Source organism: Helicoverpa armigera, chromosome 28 (genome assembly GCF_030705265.1).
Source record: "Helicoverpa armigera isolate CAAS_96S chromosome 28, ASM3070526v1, whole genome shotgun sequence".
Lineage (NCBI taxonomy): Eukaryota > Metazoa > Arthropoda > Insecta > Lepidoptera > Noctuidae > Helicoverpa > Helicoverpa armigera.
The window spans coordinates 557,224-578,476 of NC_087147.1; the positions used below are offsets into that span (position 1 = coordinate 557,224).

Sequence of the window (21,253 nt, forward strand, 5' to 3'; positions counted from 1 at the left end):
TAGGTACACGAATGTACGTAATGTCGAATACGCAAGTTTGGACAAGTAACAGTCGCTTGCCTTATTAAAATATTATCTGCTTAGATAGGTACTTAAAACAATGTAGGTAGGCCCTTATAAAAACTATGCTTACATTTTTGCTCTTTACTATCAAAAGCAGATCAATTTTCGTGCACCCCCATTAACATCTTATGGACCCCCATTTTTTGTTCACGCCTACGTAGACCCCCAGCAAGTCTCCCGTGGACCCCTGGGGGTCCACCTGGACCACTTTGGGAATCACTGGTCTAAAATATTCAAACCGGTCAAGTACGAGTGGCACTCGTGTATAGATGGTTCCGCACAATGATGGTATAGGTATAATGCATTTATTGTTTTCAATTTATATTGTCTCTTATCTAGTTTTGTCCATGAATATTATAATTAGAAAAGATAAGGGATTACATTGAAAATGGAATGAAAATGAAAATCTTTATTTGCAGAGACATGGTAAATACAAAAGGTGAAGTTCACAAGGGGAGTACATAAGTGAAGCAGATAAGGTCTATAAGGAAGTAGGTACATAAGGAGATATATAAGGAAGTACATAAGGATGTATATCAGGGGAGTATATAAGGAAGTACATAAGGGGAGTATATAAGGAAGTACATAAGGATGTATATCAGGGGAGTATATAAGGAAGTACATAAGGATGTATATCAGGGGAGTATATAAGGAAGTACATAAGGGGAGTATATAAGGAAGTACATAAGGGGAGTATATAAGGAAGCACATGAGGTAAATAAAGAAGTACATAAGTGGAGTATGTAAGGAAGCACATAAGGAGGTATATAAATAAGTAAAGATAATTGATATCATTATAGGAGTATATAAGGGGAGTGCACAAGCAAGTACATAAGGGGAGTACACAAGCAAGTATATAAGGGGAGTACACAAGGAAGTATATAAGGGGAGTACATAAGGAAATACATAAGGGGAGTATATAACTACACCCTTGTCATAAAATACTTGTTCACTATTTGCGTAACGTGCGTCGCAACGAAGCGATTAAATTGCTACTACATACCAATTGATAATAAACAGTAAAACAAATAAAACAAGTGTAATTTTCTTAACGTTTTATTAAAAGACAACTTAGATCAAGCAGTTAAATTAATAACAAAATAATACAACATAGGGACTATCGCCAATGCATTTGTTAACAAAGGGAACAGTTTTTCACTTCATTCATCATAAGTATGTATGCCCTTTCAAATAGTTATTTATATAAGAATTCGAAACTATACATTTGTTAAATGTAACTTTTCATACATCATTTACAAAATCATAATTGCTTAAAAAAGGTCTAGCTAGGTAGTACATAAGATTTATTTTATCTGAGTAATGTAATAAGAATTAAGTGAAAATTATGTGAATCCATAAATACAGTAAAAGTGATATATGAGTAAATAGCTTGAAATTAAATTACATGAAAACTCTGATGAATACACGACAAAAATATAACATCAACTAGATATTTGGTAACATTATATTCCGACTTAATAAACTATGACCAGTTATATAACAGTTATAAGTTATTTATTGAGATATACATTAGTTATAAGTTCCACAGTTGGTCATAGGCCTCAAAAATATTATTTCTGTTATCATTAGATTTTTTAATCGTTTGAATATATTTCTTAGTCTAAATTTACATATACACCAGCCAAAACTTGCCATTTCATTTTCCGCAGTTGGGCAAAACATGAAAAAAAAACTCTTCCTCATTTCGTTAACAATTTCTAACTAAAGTCTAGTGCTACCTTCACAGGAAGAACTCGAAAATGAAAGGTACTTTTTACTCCCAAAATTAATTAGAATCTATCTACCTAAAAGTATATAATATCATTTACACTGGTTTGTCACATTATAAATAATCATACAAGATACAAACTAAATCAATCATACTCTTTTCTTCATTGGTTTACGTAAAATGCGTTATATGAAATTACACATATGTAGTTCATAGTTTATACATGATGTAGTGAATTTTTCGTTATTATTGTTACATTGATATCAACATATACTCTACATAAACAAATTACTAGCAGAAATGCTTTATTATAAGTTCAAACATCAGTCCAAAATTCATACCATGAATGATGTACCAATTAATCTTTGAAATAACTTTTACAATTCGTTCCAAATAACTTTGTAATCTTCAAGTTACCCATTTGACTCGTTGCGCATTTGTTCATATAGATATTGTACGAAAATAACCAAAACAATTGTTTCTATATTCCATAAATAAACATCTATTTTTCTTACGAATACGCCAGATACAATCAAAAATACTTTTTTCATTTTGCTCATCCTTTGACAACCGATTTGAAACATCCTTTCACTGTTGGAAAGCTACACTCTTCTCGAGTAACATAGGCTATATTTTACCCCGGTACGAGCAGTTGTTCCCACGGGACACGCGGTGAAACCGCAGTAATTAGCTAGTATATGATAAATAAATGTAGTTTTTTCACATAAATTGTATGTTAGTGACAAGTGCATTGGCGATGGATCCACTAAGTATAGAGTACATACATATCGCATAACTACAATGTACAATTATCCACTATTTCTCTTTGTTAAGCGCCTCTATGAATTCCTCTAGTTTCTCCTGGACTTGTCTCACTCGCTCTGTGGAAAAAATACATTTAAGTTTTGGAAAAAATATTGAATAAAGTCAGTGTTATCTTTATGACGAGATTTCTCAAAAAATGTTAAAAACCGATGCGATTTCTTGTACAAGAAATATAAAACGCACTGAAAAAAAAATATATTTTAATAGTGTGAATTTGTAATATAAGATATGTAAACTTACTTAGTTCTTCTGCTAGCTCTACCCTTCTACCGGATAACAGTTTCTTCTTCAGTTCCGGGTCGGCTGCCATCTGAGAATAACATATATTTGGGTTAATATAAAATTTAATAAAAAGTTCACTAGCTTAACTGTTTAAAACTTTTATTTACTTTATTTTAAAGATCATATCGCTGTAAGGAAGCTACACTTTCTGAGCCGAACAAGGACTATGTTCTATCCACTATATAGAACATGGGATTGAGAAGAAAACCACGTTAAACAGCACATATAGTAGGAGACCTGACAGCAAATTTTGGATAGGTATTTGAGGCCAGGTGAAAACTTGTCCTTTGCCAGTCCTTTTATACCCCAACACGAAATTGCAGACCTGGCTGGTGAGTAGCGGGGCTAAATCAACCCCTAAATTAAAAAAAAAAACATAATATGAATAGTTACCTCGTCTAGAACCTCCCTGAGCTCTCGGTCTAGGCGGGCAGCCTCGCGGTTGCCGATCTGTTGCCGCAGCGCGTTGGCGGTGGTACGTAACGTTTGCTGCACTCGCCAGAACATTACTACTTCACAGCATTCTTTCTGTAATTGTTAGGGAAAGTTATATTAGTGTTGGGTTATTTTTTGTTAGCGAAATTGTCGGCTTGATAGAGTTGGAAAACAGTGGCAGATCTATAACCCTAATTTACTTGTGAAATTACACTTATTTGTTCTTTTTATGTACTTCCCTATGTAATCTCTTATGACTTCCTCGCTCTAAACTGCCTCATTTTCTCCCCTATTTTCCCTTGCATACTTCCTTATCTATACTAATATTATAAAGCTGAAGAGTTTGTTTGAACGCGCTAATCTCAAGAACTACTGGTCCGATTTGAATACATTATATAATATAGGGAAGTACCCTATATATTTATATTTTTACTCACACATCCATATAAACTCCCATATGTACTCCTACTACATCCCCCTTTTATGTACCTTTCCTATGTAATTCCTTATTTAGCTAAAACTAGCTAACAAAAACAATTAAAATACTCACGCCAAAGTCCTACGCAATGGCCAAATAAACAATAACAATTAATACTGCAATACTAATGTTCTCATACAAATATTATGTAATAGTAAATATCCTACTGACCCCGTTTCCATTCTGTTGGCTGTACAGGTAGAAGCTCTTCCGACAGTCGCGAGCTCGGGTTTGTGCACGCTGCAGGAAATTCCTGAAATAAACGAGTATATTATTAGAGTAAAAAAAATACTAGCATTCATTTGATTTGAACTCCTCCTCCTTTTTCAGGAAGTCGATTAAAAATAGCGTAAACTTGAGCAAGGAGGCTAAATTAAGTTGTTGCCGTGTACCATCATTAGTAAAACAATTATTGAAATACATTTTAAGGTTTTAAATCCAAATTATCTGGTATTATAATAAAGTTCTATTTTGTGTCTGCCGGTAGGCGACAAAGTAAAAAAATATTGAAAGCATTTTAATGCAATTTTCACAAATAGCTAGAGAGATTCATGAAGAAGGTTTTGGCACATGACTTACACCCTCGTAGGGCCGAAATTTGCCACAACAGAACTCAAAAAAAGCTGCAAAAATGTACATCTACACTACACCCAAAAATACATACCTAAGGTAAACAGGTTTCCAAGTCTCCCTGATATAGTCGTTATCGACCTCAATGCCCTTCCTCCTAAGGTTATCCCTGACGGCGACCACCTCATCATACGCGAGGACTGGTCTGGCTACTCCAAGTCTTTCGAGTTCAGCTCTGACTTCGCTGCGTCGGGATTGTTCGTCTGATGGTGACTGCCAGTATAGCCAGCGCTCTTTCATACCGGGTCCTGTGGAAAGTAGGTAGATATATTGTAAATGAGGATGAAATTTAAGGTAGAGGAGAGCATTAGGGTCTTGGCACATATATGTAACAGCACATAGCTGCAGCTCGGCTCGGCTCGGCTTTTGCTCTTTGTTAGGTAGGATGTTGGTAAAATGTTCTATGTGTTCGATTTAAGGGTGAAATTCAAATGACAAGTTATTATCCGTTTGGATCTCCGTGGTGCCGTGCCGTTTGAGTGTGCCACGACTTTTAATCTCAGTAGAAAATATAACGCTACAGAAGAGAAAAATGCATGTAATTGTGACTTATCGATCGTGTTAAAATATTCAGCCGACTAGTGACAGTTACAGGACAGTATAGTTCGCGCCAAATTCGTCGGCAGTTCACATCAAAATTCGTCCCCCGCTGATTCCCAAAATTGGTTTCTGAGTAGCTAGCGACTTGCGCAATGTTCTGTCCTGTTCTACAGGACAGTTATCGAGTACAGGTGAGTTACCGGTAAGTTCCTTGAGCTCCTGGTGCGTGATGTCGAGGCGCTGCTTGAGGGCCTGGTCCATGAGCGACACGGCGGCGTCCCAGTCCTGACGTGATGAGACGCAGCGGTCCTGTAGCGCGTTCAGTTGTAGCACTCGTAGCACCTGAAAGAGACGTACATATAGTAAAATATATTCAAAACATTAAAAGCGATAAGTAGCTCGGGTACGAGAGTGCCTAATGTAAACGGAACGCGTCATGTACCTATTGCGCCGCCCGCATCGCTCTCTTAAGTCGTGAGCCGGAGGTCGACAGTCGTTATTATAAGACGCGATTGTGTTATAAGACGCGACGCACGGAGAACAAAATAACTAGCGGAGGTGACATAAGGCAAAATCTCATAAGGAAGTAGCGCGACAACATGTGGGTGAGCGGGGGACGAGGAACGATACAAGCGACGTAGGGCTTTCTGTTCATCAAAAATCCAGAAAAATGCCAATAACCTTTCTACTACACAAAAATAGACAGCCTACAAAACGTCCCGCCCTTTTCCATTTCCTAAATATTTTTGTTAGGAAGAAGACTTCTGTTCTGAAGCAATACTAAGAACTTCTTTCCTTTTTGTACTCACATCCTGCGCCCGATCCTCCCACTGGTGCCTCCTCAACGCCTCCTCAACAGCCTCCTTCTTCACGGGCTCGTACACCGGGTCCGAGTCCCGAGCCCGGGCCATCAGCTCGGAGAACTCCTCGCGTAGGGCCTCGCGACCAGCTCGGATGGACGCGTTGGGGAGTTCGGCTTCCGCCCATTCGCGGAGCTTTATGTCTACTGCTGTGTTGAATTTGTCTGCGAAATATTGATAGAATAATTTATATTTGTTGATTTTGGAATTTTACATTAGGGACTTTGTCAATTTTCAAGTCAAAATTTGAATTGCGTTAGGAAGTCCCGCTTAACTAGCACCTTTAATTTTCATAATAAAATCACAAATCGATTCAAATTTAAAATATTCAAACTTGGCTGCATAACAGCTCTTTTTGCACGTCAAAAATTTTAAAAGTCAGTCCCCGATACGCCCACCCTTCGCCACTTCCTATGTGTTTTGCTGGGAAGAAGAAGTGGCGCAACAAACTCCCCAGCAACACATGTCTGTCTGTAGGTTAAAAGAACCTTTCAAGAACGTTTTATATACAAATTGGTGTATAATGCAATATACAATATGCGATGAGATTCGAGTTTATACACTGTTTAATGATGTAACGATATATTATTCACTGTGAAAATCAAGATACGCACAAATCAAATACCAGTGAAACTAACTGAGAATAGTTACAACTAATGTCTAATAATTATGCTACTAGTGAGTGATATCAATGGAAAGTTTAACAAATATGACTAAAACAATGATTTGTAAGAATCCGACATAATTTGGCGAATCTGAAATTCATGGTTTGGAATAAAAAAACTTCATTTCGATGATCTTTTTACGTTATTGTTGTGTTCATCAATTTTTAGCTTTATTTCAATGAGAAAATGTCGATAACACTTTGACAATAAAGCATTTAATACATAGTTTAAAACCCTAGAAAAACATACTATTATAAGTTCCCGTAATAACGGTCAAAGTTCATTACAAGACTTTACTAATAAATCCAAACACAACTATGATACGATGTTCAATTATGAAGTTCCAGTTCGTATCTTACGGCTCCATCATCAGATTAGTTCAACAGTACCATATTATTGTATTGTCATCAGAATTACATACAGCTGCCAATTTTCATGGAGCTACGATCCTTGGAAGATGGTTAAATCAGTTATTTTAGGTAGATTCCATTGCAAAATTACATATGGGTCAACCTAATCATGTTAAAAATGTTCTACAGTGCGCTTTGTCAGACTCGCCAATTTATATCGAACATGGTACAAACTAACAGACTAATGACATAGTAATAGCAGTATAAATCTCACTAGAATCATAATCGTAAGGGTCCAACCATATCGAGGGCGCCGGGGTGCCGTCCGCCGCATTCAACTTTAGTGGCCGCGGCACCGGGAGGGACACTAATGAAAAAAACTAATTAGACCGTCCTTTATAACCTTAAAATAATGGACACGTATTTTTATTTTTTCTCATAAACAGATAAAGAAGATACAATTAGATAGAACTTTCTGTTACGACACTTCTATGTACTAATTCTTCTATCAATAGATTATTTAGTTCTAACTTATGCACAATTTGTGATCTATATCTCATCATCCTCCGAGACTTTTTCCCAATCATGTTGGGGTCGGCTTTCAGTCATCCGGTTAGATACTGCTGAGTACCAGTATTTTACAAGAAGCGACTGCCCTATCTGACCCCCTCAACCCAGTTACCCGGGCAACCCAATACCCCGTAACGACTGCCGAAGATGTTCACTTACAGATGTGTTACGACATTTAGGCGTACAAGTTTGACATAGACGTGACATCATGAGCCCTCACTCTCAATCTTTTTTGCGTTGTATCTTAGCAAATATTTAATATTAAAATAAAAAATACGTGTCCAATATTTTTTGGCAATCTATAATCATAATTTTTAAGACCTATCGTCACGCCTATGGTACATGGATTCGGGCAAAGGGTTAAAATTAACCTTACTAATAGCTTCCTCAGGGTATTTTACATCCCATTGTTGGACAAAGGCCCGGCTTAGAACATGTAAGAGGCTCTCCGGCAAGATGGGGTGACGATCTGTGTCAGACAGAATTCCGTATTTGACAACGAATCAAATTCAATACTTTAATAAACTGTCAATAACGATCTATGCAATTTATAAAAAAATGAAAAATATTACTGCAAATTTTTCATATTAAAAGCTGTACACTTGTATTCCTTAAAAAAATGAATATTTTTTTCCATTAAAACGCCAAATACATATGATAAAGTATTTTATTTTGGGCCTAGTCAAATAATTTGTATGCGTCAAGTCGGACTGACGACCGATTCGTTGGAGGAAGCGTATGTCCAAGTTAGAGAGTAAGCAGTATTGAAAACTTGTAAAGTCGGCTACGGCCGCGGCTGATATCTAGTCGACTGGTCTACTGGTCTACTCACCGACAACAGCCTGCGCATTAGCAGCCGCGGGTAGGTAGATGTTGCCGAACACTATCGGCCGCAGCTGATAGTCAGCCGACTGGTCTACTGGTCTACTCACCGACATCAGCCTGTGCATTAGCGGCCGCGGGTAGGTAGATGTTGCCGAACACTCTATCGGCCGCGGCTGATAGTCAGCCGACTGGTCTACTGGTCTACTCACCGACATCAGCCTGTGCATTAGTCGCGGCGGGTAAGTAGATGTTGCCGAACACTATCGGACGCGGCTGACAGTCAGCCGACTGGTCTACTCACCGACATCGGCCTGTGCATTAGCGGCCGCGGGCAGGTAGATGATGCCGAACACTCTATCAGCCGCGGCTGATAGTCAGCCGATTGGTCTACTCACCGACATCAGCCTGCGCATTAGCAGCCGCGGGTAGGTAAATGTTGCCGAACACTCTATCAGCCGCGGCTTGCCACAGCGCCTGCTGCAGCCGCAGTTCCCAGGCTGCGGCGGCTACGGCCGATAGTTCGGCTGATTGGTCGAGTAGCTCAGCTCTGGCTCGCTCGAATAGTTCGTCGCGGTCTAGTTCGCGTTGCCTGGAAGGAAATTCAAAATTAGAAGTGTAATTTAATTTCAGACAAAAGACAGCACTAAAAATAACCCACGATGCAATTGATTGTAGAAAGCAATTTAACTTTTATCTGTATTGGAGACGTCTTCCAGTCTAACCAGATGCAGCCCGCAGTTTTGGAAAACAATTTCATTTTTATCTATGTTGGGAACGGCTTCCAGTCCAAACAGATGTAACCGAGTACCACCTCAAATACATGAGACAAGCAGTCGATTCCCAAGTGCTTCTCAATTTTGATGTTGACTGCTCTGTCGTTCAAGGTCAAGGTCATTTAAAATTGCTCTGTAGGTTTATAAGATACTTTCAAAATGCCTGGGAAATGGTGATGTTACACCCGTAAAGTAAGGGGATAAAGAATCTACCAGTATCTTTACCATAATTAGCCCTTCGTAGCTGGCTTATCTTCTCGAAAATGTCACACTTATTTATTTATCTATTCATTAGATGAAGAACACACTAGAACACACTATACCATTAACAAGGAACTATAAGGCACATTTTCACAGTCGTCACCAGCCCGTCCCTGAGGAACTATGAGTACAACCCACCTGGGGAAGGTGTTCTTCCACTCGGTCTCGAGGTTGAAGCGCATGGCCTTGAAGGCGTCGGCCTGCTGCTCCACCGACGCCCGCACCATGCGCCAGAAGCAGTCCGCCACCGCCAGCGACAGGTTGCGGGTCGTTACCTGCGACGGCGTTACTAGCCCGTCCCTGCAAGTCAAAGGTCAAGGTCAAAGTCGATTTTTTTATGTGAAGTAGGCCAATAACAACCTATAGTAGTAACGTAAAGCTAGTTGTGTTAAGAAATTAAGTAAAAACCTTTTATTTGATACCCTTATTGTATAAGCGCATTAAAATAACTACTCCGTCATCCTGAATTTAGAATCACGTCATATAAAATATCTTGCATTGTCAACCAAACTAAACGCGTGTACAGCACATTCACCACATACATACGCAAAGTTAAATAAACGTTTTTAAAATACACGCTCACAAACTTTTACCTCTATTTTGTGTAAGGTGTTAATAAAATTAAGCAACAAAAATACTCAATTTTACGTAATCATCAGTTCTTGTAAATAAATGACCTTGAAATACTCACTTGAACAGCTTGGAAGACCTAAAGAACCTCTCTTCATATTCCCTAATGCTTTGTATGGAGTCGTCCTTACGCGACCGTCCAGTCACCACGGCGTAGTAGCCCAGAGCTCTCATGGGGAACAACTTGCCTTCTAGAATGCGGCGGATCTGGAACAAAATGTTCGAAAATGACATTAAGTGACTTTGCAAATGTCAAGGTAAAATTTTCGTGACCTGAACGTGTTTTCGTGACCTGAGCTTTTTAATAAGTTGATATTAACTTTATGCTATAACCACCAAGCTTAAAACCTGTTTCCATCACAAAAGTCGAGGTCATTTTGACCTTCAAGGTCATTTATAAAATTTATTGTTTATCTAGCTTTTGCCCGCGACTTCGTTCGCGTGGAATAGTGACTTCCGGCAGAATTTTGGTTTGACCAATAGATCACGCTATAATATGTCCGGAATATATAAACTCTTTTGCAAAAAAAACGGGCACCTATGCGAAATCTTAGTTTTAAGGACTTTACGTGTATTTCAAAGGGTTTTAATGAATGTAGTATGTTTCTAGCATCAAAAGAGTTTGCCAAGCATGCGTGAGAGTGTATTCTCAATTTGAATTTTGTACAATTGCTAAGAAATTGGTTAAACCTTGTTTTGGACTAATTGCTGGCAGAAAGGTCGTCGGTGTTTTGAAAAGTTTTTGAAGTGATTTTCAGGAAAATGATAATGCAGTTTTGATAAATGATTAATGTACTTTTCAGTTAGATCAAAACATTTTTGAAAAACAATGCGTATTTGATAAAATTTTCACCTGCTCTAAATGGGCTATACTAATGATTGGTGGTAATGTTAAGAGGTTCGGTATTTTAGTGTAAAGCGTTCCATTGTTTAGATATTGTACCCACGTATTTTAAAATATCGCTTTTTCATAAATAAACACTATTTAGAAGAGTATCAGTACCTTTGGCTGCGATAAAACCAATTTAAAGTAAGCAGTGCCCATCACAACTCGTCTCCTATAGGACTTTGACATTAAAAAAATACCAAATTTAGTGATAAATGTTAAAATTAACCACATGAAAAATGATGAGGAGGGTTAAAGCTATCTAAAAAGTCAAATTATTGCCTCGTTGAAGCTCTCGATAACTCCATATGTATCGGGTTACTAAACAACGATTTAGCTGAAAGGGAGTCAAGAATTCAAAATTATTGGCCAAACGTATGTTTCTTAAGAAATGAGCAGCTAGCCAATTATTGTTATGATTTAAGCAGGAAAGTGCTGTAGATGCCAGAAAATCTCGGTGTAGGCAAGTTTATTTAATAAAATATGCGTGGGATGAAAACACGCTATTTGAACGCTCAGACTCATAGATCTTCAGAGGTCTACGGAGTTTCCCAATAGACGAGGTTGTTTAAAAATCAGTAATTACGAGACCTTAAGACCTCGTGCTCACAGTCTATGCGCTATTTTCTGCATTTTGTAGAATTTCAAGACTTTTAAAAATGTCAAAGTCCTATAGGAGACGAGTTGTGATGGGCACTGCTTACTTTAAATTGGTTTTATCGCAGCCAAAGGTACTGATACTCTTCTAAATAGTGTTTATTTATGAAAAAGCGATATTTTAAAATACGTGGGTACAATATCTAAACAATGGAACGCTTTACACTAAAATACCGAACCTCTTAACATTACCACCAATCATTAGTATAGCCCATTTAGAGCAGGTGAAAATTTTATCAAATACGCATTGTTTTTCAAAAATGTTTTGATCTAACTAAAAAGTACATTAATCATTTATCAAAACTGCATTATCATTTTCCTGAAAATCACTTCAAAAACTTTTCAAAACACCGACGACCTTTCTGCCAGCAATTAGTCCAAAACAAGATTTAACCAATTTCTTAGCAATTGTACAAAATTCAAATTTAGAATACACTCTCACGCATGCTCGGCTAACCCTTTTGATGCTAGAAACATACAACAATCATTAAAACCCTTTGAGATACACGCAAAGTCCTTAAAACTAAGATTTCGCATAGGTGCCCGTTTTTTTTGCAAAAGAGTGTATATTTTATTGTAATAAAAACTATCCAATGTCCTTTCTCAAGTTCCAAACCATGTCAGTGCCAAATTTCACACAAATCGGTTCAGTAGTTTAGGCGTGAAGAAAAGACAGACAGGCAGACAGAAAGACAGACAGAGTTACTTTCACATTTATAATATTAGTTAGGATAAAAAGTGCTGTTTTGCAGCCTGGTTTGAATAAATAAGTTTGAGTTTCTCACCCGATTAGGATTAGCGAGATTCTCCTCAGCGAGATCGACTTTGGTAAGCACGAAGATGGTTCGCTTGCCGCTCGGGTCACACGACGATACAAGGTCTGTCACGTTGCTGCGCTCCGCGTCTACTGAACCGTCCTGGAAATAAATTAATATAAAATCGACAGGCACTGAAGATGGATTTGAAGAAATAAAAGGGCTATGTAAAATATATCAAAAAAACAAACATCCGAATTGGGACATGGAATATACTCGAGTACATACAACGGTCTAGTTCACCCGCTTTCAAGAGATAAAATATTTTACATTATCACTTGTCTCCTTCTTTTACATAAGAATAGGCGAAGCTACGTTTTAGATAAAAAAATATACATGTCGTTCAAAAAGTAATAATTGCATGGTTAATTTTACGTACATGGTCAATTTTTCCATCGCCAGATAACTTTTATCTGAAGAATATGTTTGAAGTTTTGACTTTGGAATGAAAATACAAATATACAAAACGCCATATTTCCTCATTAGAAAGAAGTAAGGTGATGATTGATAAATGGGGTCGTAATAATTCATTAAAATAGCATTCTATATTAAGTAAGCATGGCAAACATACCTGTATACAGAGTATAATAGCGTTGGGGTTGTCCATGTATTGCTTCGTCATCTGTTTGATAGCGTCGCGAGTATCCGACGCCATGTCCACTGTTTGTGTCTGAAAATAAATTAAATAGTTTATAAATTGATATTTTTTAAAAAAAATTAAAAAAAAAAAAAAAGTCGTGGTGGCCTAGTGGGTAAAGGACCAACCTCTCAAGTATGAGGGCGCGGGTTCGATCCCAGGTCAGGCAAGTACCAATGCAACTTTTCTAAGTTTGTATGTACTTTCTAAGTATATCTTAGACACCATTGACTGTGTTTCGGATGGCACGTTAAACTGTAGGTCCCGGCTGTCATTGAACATCCTTGGCAGTCGTTACGGGTAGTCAGAAGCCAGTAAGTCTGACACCAGTCTAACCAAGGGGTATCGGGTTGCCCGGGTAACTGGGTTGAGGAGGTCAGATAGGCAGTCGCTTCTTGTAAAGCACTGGTACTCAGCTGAATCCGGTTAGACTGGAAGCCGACCCCAACATGATTGGGAAAAAGGCTCGGAGGATGAGGATGGAAATTGATATTTTTTTGATATTGGAGAACACCATTTGTAAGTAGGGCTTTTCACAGAACGTTATTTTGACAACTACTGCTCGAGTGTAGTTTTCTTTTTAATTACCTACAAAGTGCATCAATTTCCACATACCAATACGTTAAGTACTAAGTATGAAAGTTATACCTATACATTTTGGAAATTAAGTTCTATTTCCCTTTTAACTTTAGTTAGGGTCAAGGTCAATTTCAGTACATTGACCTTGGTTAAGTTTAAGGTCAATTTGCAATAGTCAAAGACAGTATAGTTATTCCTTTTTGACATTAGTAAGGGTCAAGGACAATTTTAGAACGTGGACTTTGTCATTGCTTACATTCAAGGTCCAGGTCAAAATACAAAAACGTAATTTTAACACAGTATACTTACAGAGATGACTCCGGGCAGGTCCACCAACACCATGCGATGCAGGCCGGGCCCCTTGACCGCCATGGAGATGACTTCGGTGGAGACAGTGCGGCCGCCGCGGACGCTGTTACGCATACGAAGTTCAACTTCCCTGGGGAAATGTTATTTATATTAAAAAGTATTATAGGGGTAGTTAAGTTAAAATGCAGAGCACAAAATTAAACTTTTTTTTTAGGATCCTCCCTACTGTCCTAAATAAAAAAAAAAAACAAAATAAGTAATGTTTTAAGGGCTGAAATCGATTCATGACCAAATTCACTGACCACAGACGTCAGGTTTTCTTAGAACAACTGTCTACTATGATTTTGTATGTACAATTTTTGTAATGAAAATTGACGTTTATATTACCGGTCAACTTGGGCATACTTAGCAAGATGTAAGAAAGTTTTACCTATTAGTATATGCATAATATTTTGACTTTTCGATTACAAATAGTTTGCAGTTTATTCAGTTCTTATTATTATTTCGGGATAAAATATTATAGCTATTGTGTATTACTACTAACTTCCTCAAATCAGCGAGATCAGACTCCTTGTTGAGGTCGAACTCCCGCGCGGAGTCGCGGAACTGTGCCACGTGGTACGGACCTTCTGATAGCGTCACTTTCACTGGAGCTCTGGAAATAAATACTTAGTAGGTTTTAATAAATCATGTTACGAATTAACATAACTTTGTAATGTATACAGTTTTGTTGATCTAGTGGTCGCAAGCGCGTCGGCTGAGCATGAGGTATCGGGTCCGACTCCCGCACGGTCGGGCCGACATAGTTTTTTGGGTTTTAGAAATTTTCACAAAGCAGCCCGTAGTCTAGAAGTTGGGGATTGATACACCCCGTGCATCGGAGAGCATATTAATGTCGGTCCTGCGCCTGATCTCTCTCCGGTTGTGTCGGATTGCCGTCACATCGGACGCAGAGAGTGAAGGAATAGTGAGTGCACCTGTCTCCAAGCAAATGTGCCTGCACTAAAATATGTCCTGCGCAGCTGACTGATCTTATATGAGAACCGCCACCGTAGCCGATAATCGGCTAGGAGGACACCATCATCATCATCATCATGAGTTGGGAAAAGGATACAGGTCGCATCGGGTTAGACTGTGAACCGACCCCAACATAGTTAGGCTCGGGAGATGATGATGATGCCTGTACCTAAAGCTGCAGCTGCAGCAGCAGCACATCCACAGTACCTGGTGCACATCTCCCCGGCGCCGCGCGGGAAGATGCGAGCCTGCGCGATCATCTCCAGCACGGACGTCTTGCCGGCCGACTGGTCGCCCACCACCACCACGCGCGGCAGCCGGTCCGTGTCGCCCGCGTCCCAGCCTGATAGCTCGTCCAGCACGGCTGAGTACATGTCGATCAGGGAACGCTGGGGAACAAAAGAACAGTACATTAATAATTTTGGCAATAGGTGACATAATCATTAGGTTAAGTGAAGGTTAGCTGGAAAGAGATACCGCGGCCCTGGTACTTAAAAGGCCCACGACGGAACACGACGGTTTTTAGTCAGTAAGAGTCTGACACTCCCTCACCGCTGCTAACCCACAGCGAGAGGGGTCATTCGATGACTTTTGACGTCGGAAAAAAAAATTAGCTGGACGGCACACGAATGGGTGTCAGGCAACGATAAATAAATAATAGGTTTAGACACACGTACGGAACGATCATAACGTTAACCAACGCTTGGTCCAGACGACTCCTGAATGGGTGACTATTATATCATGATGATTTCTTCCGTGTTTCAGAAAGCACGTAATGAGGAGAAGGCAGAAAGTCTGACAAATAGTTTTATCAAAAAGTAAGTGACCTGGTATCATCCAGGTAATTGGGTAGCGAGCTTGCAGCGCCAGCACCTCTTCTAGAGAGAAACAAGTAAATAACTTGTGCCTACCTTCATCTTCCTAGTGCTGGGCTGTCTCCCCTGACGCAGCAGCATGTTCTGCTGCCGCAGTTCCCTGTTCTCCTGCTCCAGGCGCTGCAGCTCGCGCTGGTAGCGAGCTTGCAGCGCTAGCACCTCTTCTTGTAGTGCATGGACACGCTTCTCTGGAAGAGAAGAGTGGGGTGTTAATATGTGAGCATTTTTTGAAGTCTATTCGTTGCCTTAAGAAGTCCATACAGAGCTGGGGGTTGTTTGAAAGAGTGACCTGTGGCCCTGGTACACAAAGGACTCCGAAAGGAACATGGTGAATTTCTGACATTTGATGATTTCCCTCCAAAAAAGGGCTCCAAACAGCGAACATTAACATAATCAACACACGCAAACTGAGGAGTCCTGACTGAAATTTCAATATTTTTGGCAGTTGAATAATGACCTTTATATAGTAAAGTCCTACACTTACCATAAGCAGTAGTGTCTTCGTTGGGTCCCCGAGCAACGGACGGCATCGGCCGACTTTGCAAGTTGTTCACAATCTTCTGCGGTTGCTCTGAAATTTCCACTTCAAATATACATAAGATATAGATTCTTCATGTGGTAGAAAATATAGGTCAAAATGTTGTTAATTTTTCTTTTTATATCTGATCATTACTAAAAAAATTAAAATTTTAGGATATTTGTTAAACAATAAAAAATAATAAAAATGAAACAAAAAAAACAGAGAAAGAAACTATACTACAACAAAACAATAATGTTTATGTCATAGCTAAAATGTGTTCAATGAATAAATGTATTGAATGATTACACAGGGACAGTTGCATCAAAATATATTATTTTCCATTTCATTTAAATCTCCTTAGGCCTAAATAGCAGTTGTTGACATAATTTCACATTAGGGCTCGTTGGTAGATTAAAACTGCGCAGTTCAGTAGGAAAAACGAACTCAAATTCAAAGTAGTTGTGAAGATTTAAGCGTACTGAGGGACATAGAGACAGAAAAAGCGACTTTGTTTTATACTATGTAGTGATATACAAATATATATTTCGATGCAACCATCCCATTTCACAGTACTCACCAAGACTAGCATTGTTGGCAGCAGCCGCAGCCACGGCATCCTCGTACCTCTGCGCCAGCCAGGCCTTGAGCTCGCCCGCCCGCGCCAGCCCCGCCTCCCGCAGCCGAGGATCTATGTGCAGCGACAGCGTCAGTGGCGCACCTACGGTACCACGGAGCTTGCCAGGAGTTGGGGCCACAAACTTACATATAGTGGGTAAACCCAGCTGGCCTATTTTAACTGGAATTTTATATAGTTCTGGCCCATTTTAGAATGTATATGCACCGAGAGCATCAATCAACCTAGCGGAAACCGCGCATTTTTGAGCATTACTTATCGGTTTCCGCCTGCAGTTTCATACCGTCGGATCTACTTCCCGTACACAGATGGGGCTAAAAACTATTTCCTAAAGTAGTCCTTCCCCAAGTACTCCTCCGAACAGCCTTCAGCGAAATCGGTTCCACCGTTCTAAGCAGTGAGATTATACGAATACACAATTTGTTCCCCTACGATACTGACATAATGTACATATTGTCTGGTGGTATAGAATTAGTCAGTTACTTGCGACTTTCAAAATTAGATTAATTTCCACTAACTAAATACACCAGAAAACTAAATTCTGATAGTGTCGACAGTCACAACTATCTACTTAGACCACACTAACTGAGCGAAATATTAAATGTATGCATTACATGACCAACTATCTGAATTAGTGTGCTTTGGTTACTTGTAGAGATAGCCTTTTTATTAACTACTGAATATGTGCCTGTGAAATGTTTGTGTCCTTAGGTCATAAGAATAAGAGAAAGAAATTAAAAGAGGGCGAAGACTTTTAAGTAATTTAGATAGAATTAAACCACTTGTACAAGAAATACAAGACATAGGCTAGTAAATAGTTTCCAATGAAAATACACTTCCTTTTGTGGTGAGATTCTACCAAAATTCCACCACAAAAATGGGTTGCAATTTCGAGGACATTTGATAATTTTTCGCTCACTATATGACACAGGTTACTAGAGCGAGTAGACCAGAAGAAACATTTTGAGTGCGTTATATTTCCACACCGTTGGAATCTCGCCTTATTACCGAATGCAATAAATAATCGATCCATTTGTTGTTTTTCAATTAGATATGGCACATATATGACATCTTGAGAGGAAAATATCTCTTATTCCCACAACCCAAGGCCTACATTGCCACAACTGACCTATCTGCAGGTTGTCTCCGATCCTCTCCTTAGCATTAATGAGGGTGGTGGTGAACTGGTCCCATTGGTCATTGTCAGGCAGCAGGTCGTTCAGCCAGCCCATGTCGGGTAGGCCGTCCTTCCATTCTGCGTATTTCTAGAACAAAAAAATATGGGTATTTACCAGCCGTTTCGTCATCGTCCCGTGGGAACTACTGCCCGTATGTGGTCAAAATATAGCCTATGTTACCGAGGAAGAGTGTAGTGCGCATTAGAATAGTGAAATAATTTCTAAAATCGGTCTTTTGGGGTACAAACAAACAAAAAGCGTTTCCTCTTGATTATATTAGTACAGACAGAGTACCCCTTATAAATAGGTACATAATATACACCCTTACAATGGTTTTTGCGTGTTTCGAGACGACTAAAAGTCTGCCGAGAACATAATGCAGATCAGATGACAATAAATAACCAAATCGACAAGTCAACAGTTAATCTTAAGACATGATTAGAATAAATAAGTGCTGGTTAACTCTTACTGCACATAATGAATATTAATTAACTGGCAATCCCAGTGTTTCACTGGATTATTGCCAAGGTGTGTAAGGGACTAATTTATTTGCAATAATTAGACGTATACGGCGCCGCCTTTAAACATATTAATTACTGATTTGTATAGGTGTTGTGTAATTAGCAGATAACAATCTTATTGATTTATTTGTGTTGTCTGCTAGGCTACCGACTGGCTTATGACAGATTTCAATAACCTATCTATTTGTTGATTTAACTTGAAATCTGTTGTTAGTCAATAAGTCATTGTAGTGCAAATCCTACAATTATTTCATGGCAACATGGGCTGGCAGTGAAATTACATCATCTAGATGTTAGAAATGCTGTTTAGAAATATTTTTTTTAGCTAAAGACAAATTCAACCTGCTTAGGGGTGTCCTACACTATACATATATAACTAGCAATTACTCATGCTCTAAAGTGAACTACTTCTTACACCTGGATAAAAGTAGTCTATATGTTTTTGCCAGGCTCCAGTAGTACCACAACTGAGTAATTTTTTGTGTAGAGGTAGCAAAGAAACTTACTTTTGCCTACATAATGACTTTAAAGGTAACTTGCACCATTTAACAATAATCGAATCATTGTCAGCTGTCAAATCGCCAATTTGACCAATGGACTGCAACCATATGGATTCTTATTGTTAAATAGTGCAACTCACCCTAGGAATTTAATACAGGGTTATAACAAACCTTATTCAAAGTCATCCCCCCACCAAGAGCTCCTCCGAGGACCAGGTACCTAATCTTCAGCATCCCTCTCACAGCTCTTGCAACCAGCATGCCGTACTTCCTCCGTTGCACATGACTGGTGTCTATGGGTTTGTGCAGGAGAACGCTGCGACCTGTCCACACGGAGAATGCGACGGCTCTCTTGTCTACGATTGTCCATTGTGCTGATTTTTTATATGATGATCTGGAATATATTGTTTTTATAATTAGTGTAGTAAGAGAGTAATTTTGATGTTTTAGGTATAAAGTGTCCAGAGGAGAAGGTTTGCTTAACCTTCTCACATTGGTGACTATCTTGTCATGAAGAGTTCATCTATGTTTTGGAGAGCACAATACATTTGTGGGTCCCAGCCATCATTTGAACATCTTTGCTGTTACAGGTAGTCAGAAGCCATAAAGTCTGACAACCAGTTTTGCCAAGAGATATTGCATTGCCCAGGAAGCTGGGTTGAGGAGGTCAGAAGGCAGTTACTTCTTGTAAAATACTGGTACTCAGCATCTGGTTAGACTGGCTGACCCCAACATAGTCGGGCAAAGGCTAAGTAGAGAATAAATTGCTCTGGAAAGGCAGTTATTTTTATTTTGTAAGAAATAATAGGCCAATACATGAAATTCCATAGATATGAACATCCTTTAAGTCTTATTTATAGCAGCCTGTCATTTGTGAATTTCAATATCATGATTTAGTCATCTACGGACATTCACTAAGAATGTATGTTTTATGTCCTCTACATGTGATATGCAAAAGTAGCGATTCATGCCAAACCATGACTTTTCTATACATATTCAGATAATTTGTTGTATCAGTAGGATTAGATGACATTTATTTTGATAATATTGTCTTATATGACTACTGACTTTAGTTTCTTTACTTAGGTATGATGCGTTTATCATGAGTTCATGCCAGTATTGATTAATGGCAGAGACATGTTAACTGTAATATTTAGTTTCCATATGTATTGAAATAGGGATAATATTTTTAATGGAATAATGCCCATTTTGACCAACAAATACCTAAATTAAGGGATCCCCTAAGAGCATTTACGGAACACTTAATAAGAATTTCGTTTTCACCAAAGTTTAGGTATCCCTTATCCATAGTTATTTATGTCAAAATTAGGAGAGCCCATATTCTAAGTGGCACTTAGATTAAGAGATTGTTGGTGAAAATGGGCATATGTCTTTTTTATAATTCTGCCATTGTATAACTGAAAGTTATTATCCTGGGACCTTATAATTTTTATCTGATAGGAATAGTATGGTACTGCTTTTTTCAGATTTAAAATAAATAGGCACTGAGAACGCCAAATGCGTAAATCAATAAACAATCAATAAGTTTTGGCACATAGCTTTTGGGTCAGCAGAGTGTCAAGGTCGACTCTCATAACATGATACATTAGACCCGGCAGGGCTCCATCAACGGCAGACATGCTAATAGAAAGTTTAAGTACACGTAACTTTTACATTCACAGGGATTTCCGAGGGAAAAATATAGGGCGAAGAACATCAATACAGTCATAGGTCAGAAACGAAGGTTAGATTACCACTCACCTCAAACGATTGTGCAGAATTCTCGACATGTTTACGTAATAACTTCAGTTTGTTTAGTATTTCATAACCTTTCAATAGGGTTTCAGAAAAAATAATAAATTAAAAAGATGTTCTCATTTCATAACCTCCACCGGTTCTAGGAAAAAATATATCACGTAATAACAAAACAGATGTATTGGTGTATATGGTGGGTTTCCAAGTAAATATGAAACAATCAACTTGTAAATAGTTATAAATTACTTCATATTTTGAATATTGACAAATTACACATTTCAAAGGACATTTTCGATTTCATTTTTGATCTACGTTCTGTTTATGCGTTTTGTGGATCGAGAGCGCAGCGCAGTCATTTTAGACAGTTATTTTATCGTATTATTTGAATTGTTGCTACGCAATTTATTTGAAAATAGTTTTATTTGCTTAGTTTACTGTTTTTACAATTAAGTTA

General features: G+C 38.6%; 1 protein-coding gene across 7 annotated transcripts; it reads right to left on the reverse strand.

Annotated features, from left to right (window-relative positions):
- Positions 1-1,105: 1,105 nt before the first annotated feature.
- On the reverse strand, positions 1,106-21,143 carry Opa1 (Optic atrophy 1). Of its 7 annotated transcripts, XM_064042466.1 has the most exons (23): positions 20,806-21,142; positions 19,216-19,438; positions 17,975-18,110; positions 16,789-16,929; positions 16,176-16,274; positions 15,728-15,879; positions 15,024-15,205; positions 14,344-14,454; positions 13,800-13,929; positions 12,846-12,944; positions 12,245-12,376; positions 9,978-10,123; positions 9,425-9,586; positions 8,707-8,841; positions 8,360-8,418; positions 7,132-7,224; positions 5,792-6,006; positions 5,183-5,324; positions 4,477-4,690; positions 3,984-4,065; positions 3,293-3,427; positions 2,858-2,927; positions 1,106-2,673 (listed from the first exon to the last, which is right to left on the reverse strand). In XM_064042466.1, the coding sequence occupies exons 1-23, from the start codon at positions 20,832-20,834 to the stop codon at positions 2,609-2,611; spliced, it is 2,952 nt and encodes a 983-aa protein (XP_063898536.1). In that variant the 5' UTR covers positions 20,835-21,142; the 3' UTR covers positions 1,106-2,608. The 7 variants fall into 7 exon arrangements, with proteins under 7 accessions (XP_063898536.1, XP_063898539.1, XP_063898537.1 ...); XM_064042469.1 differs by lacking the exon at positions 8,360-8,418 and having other exon boundaries at positions 8,648-8,841; positions 16,176-16,262; positions 16,789-16,899; positions 20,806-21,143; XM_064042467.1 differs by lacking the exon at positions 8,360-8,418 and having other exon boundaries at positions 8,648-8,841; positions 16,176-16,262; positions 20,806-21,143.
- Positions 21,144-21,253: the final 110 nt, after the last annotated feature.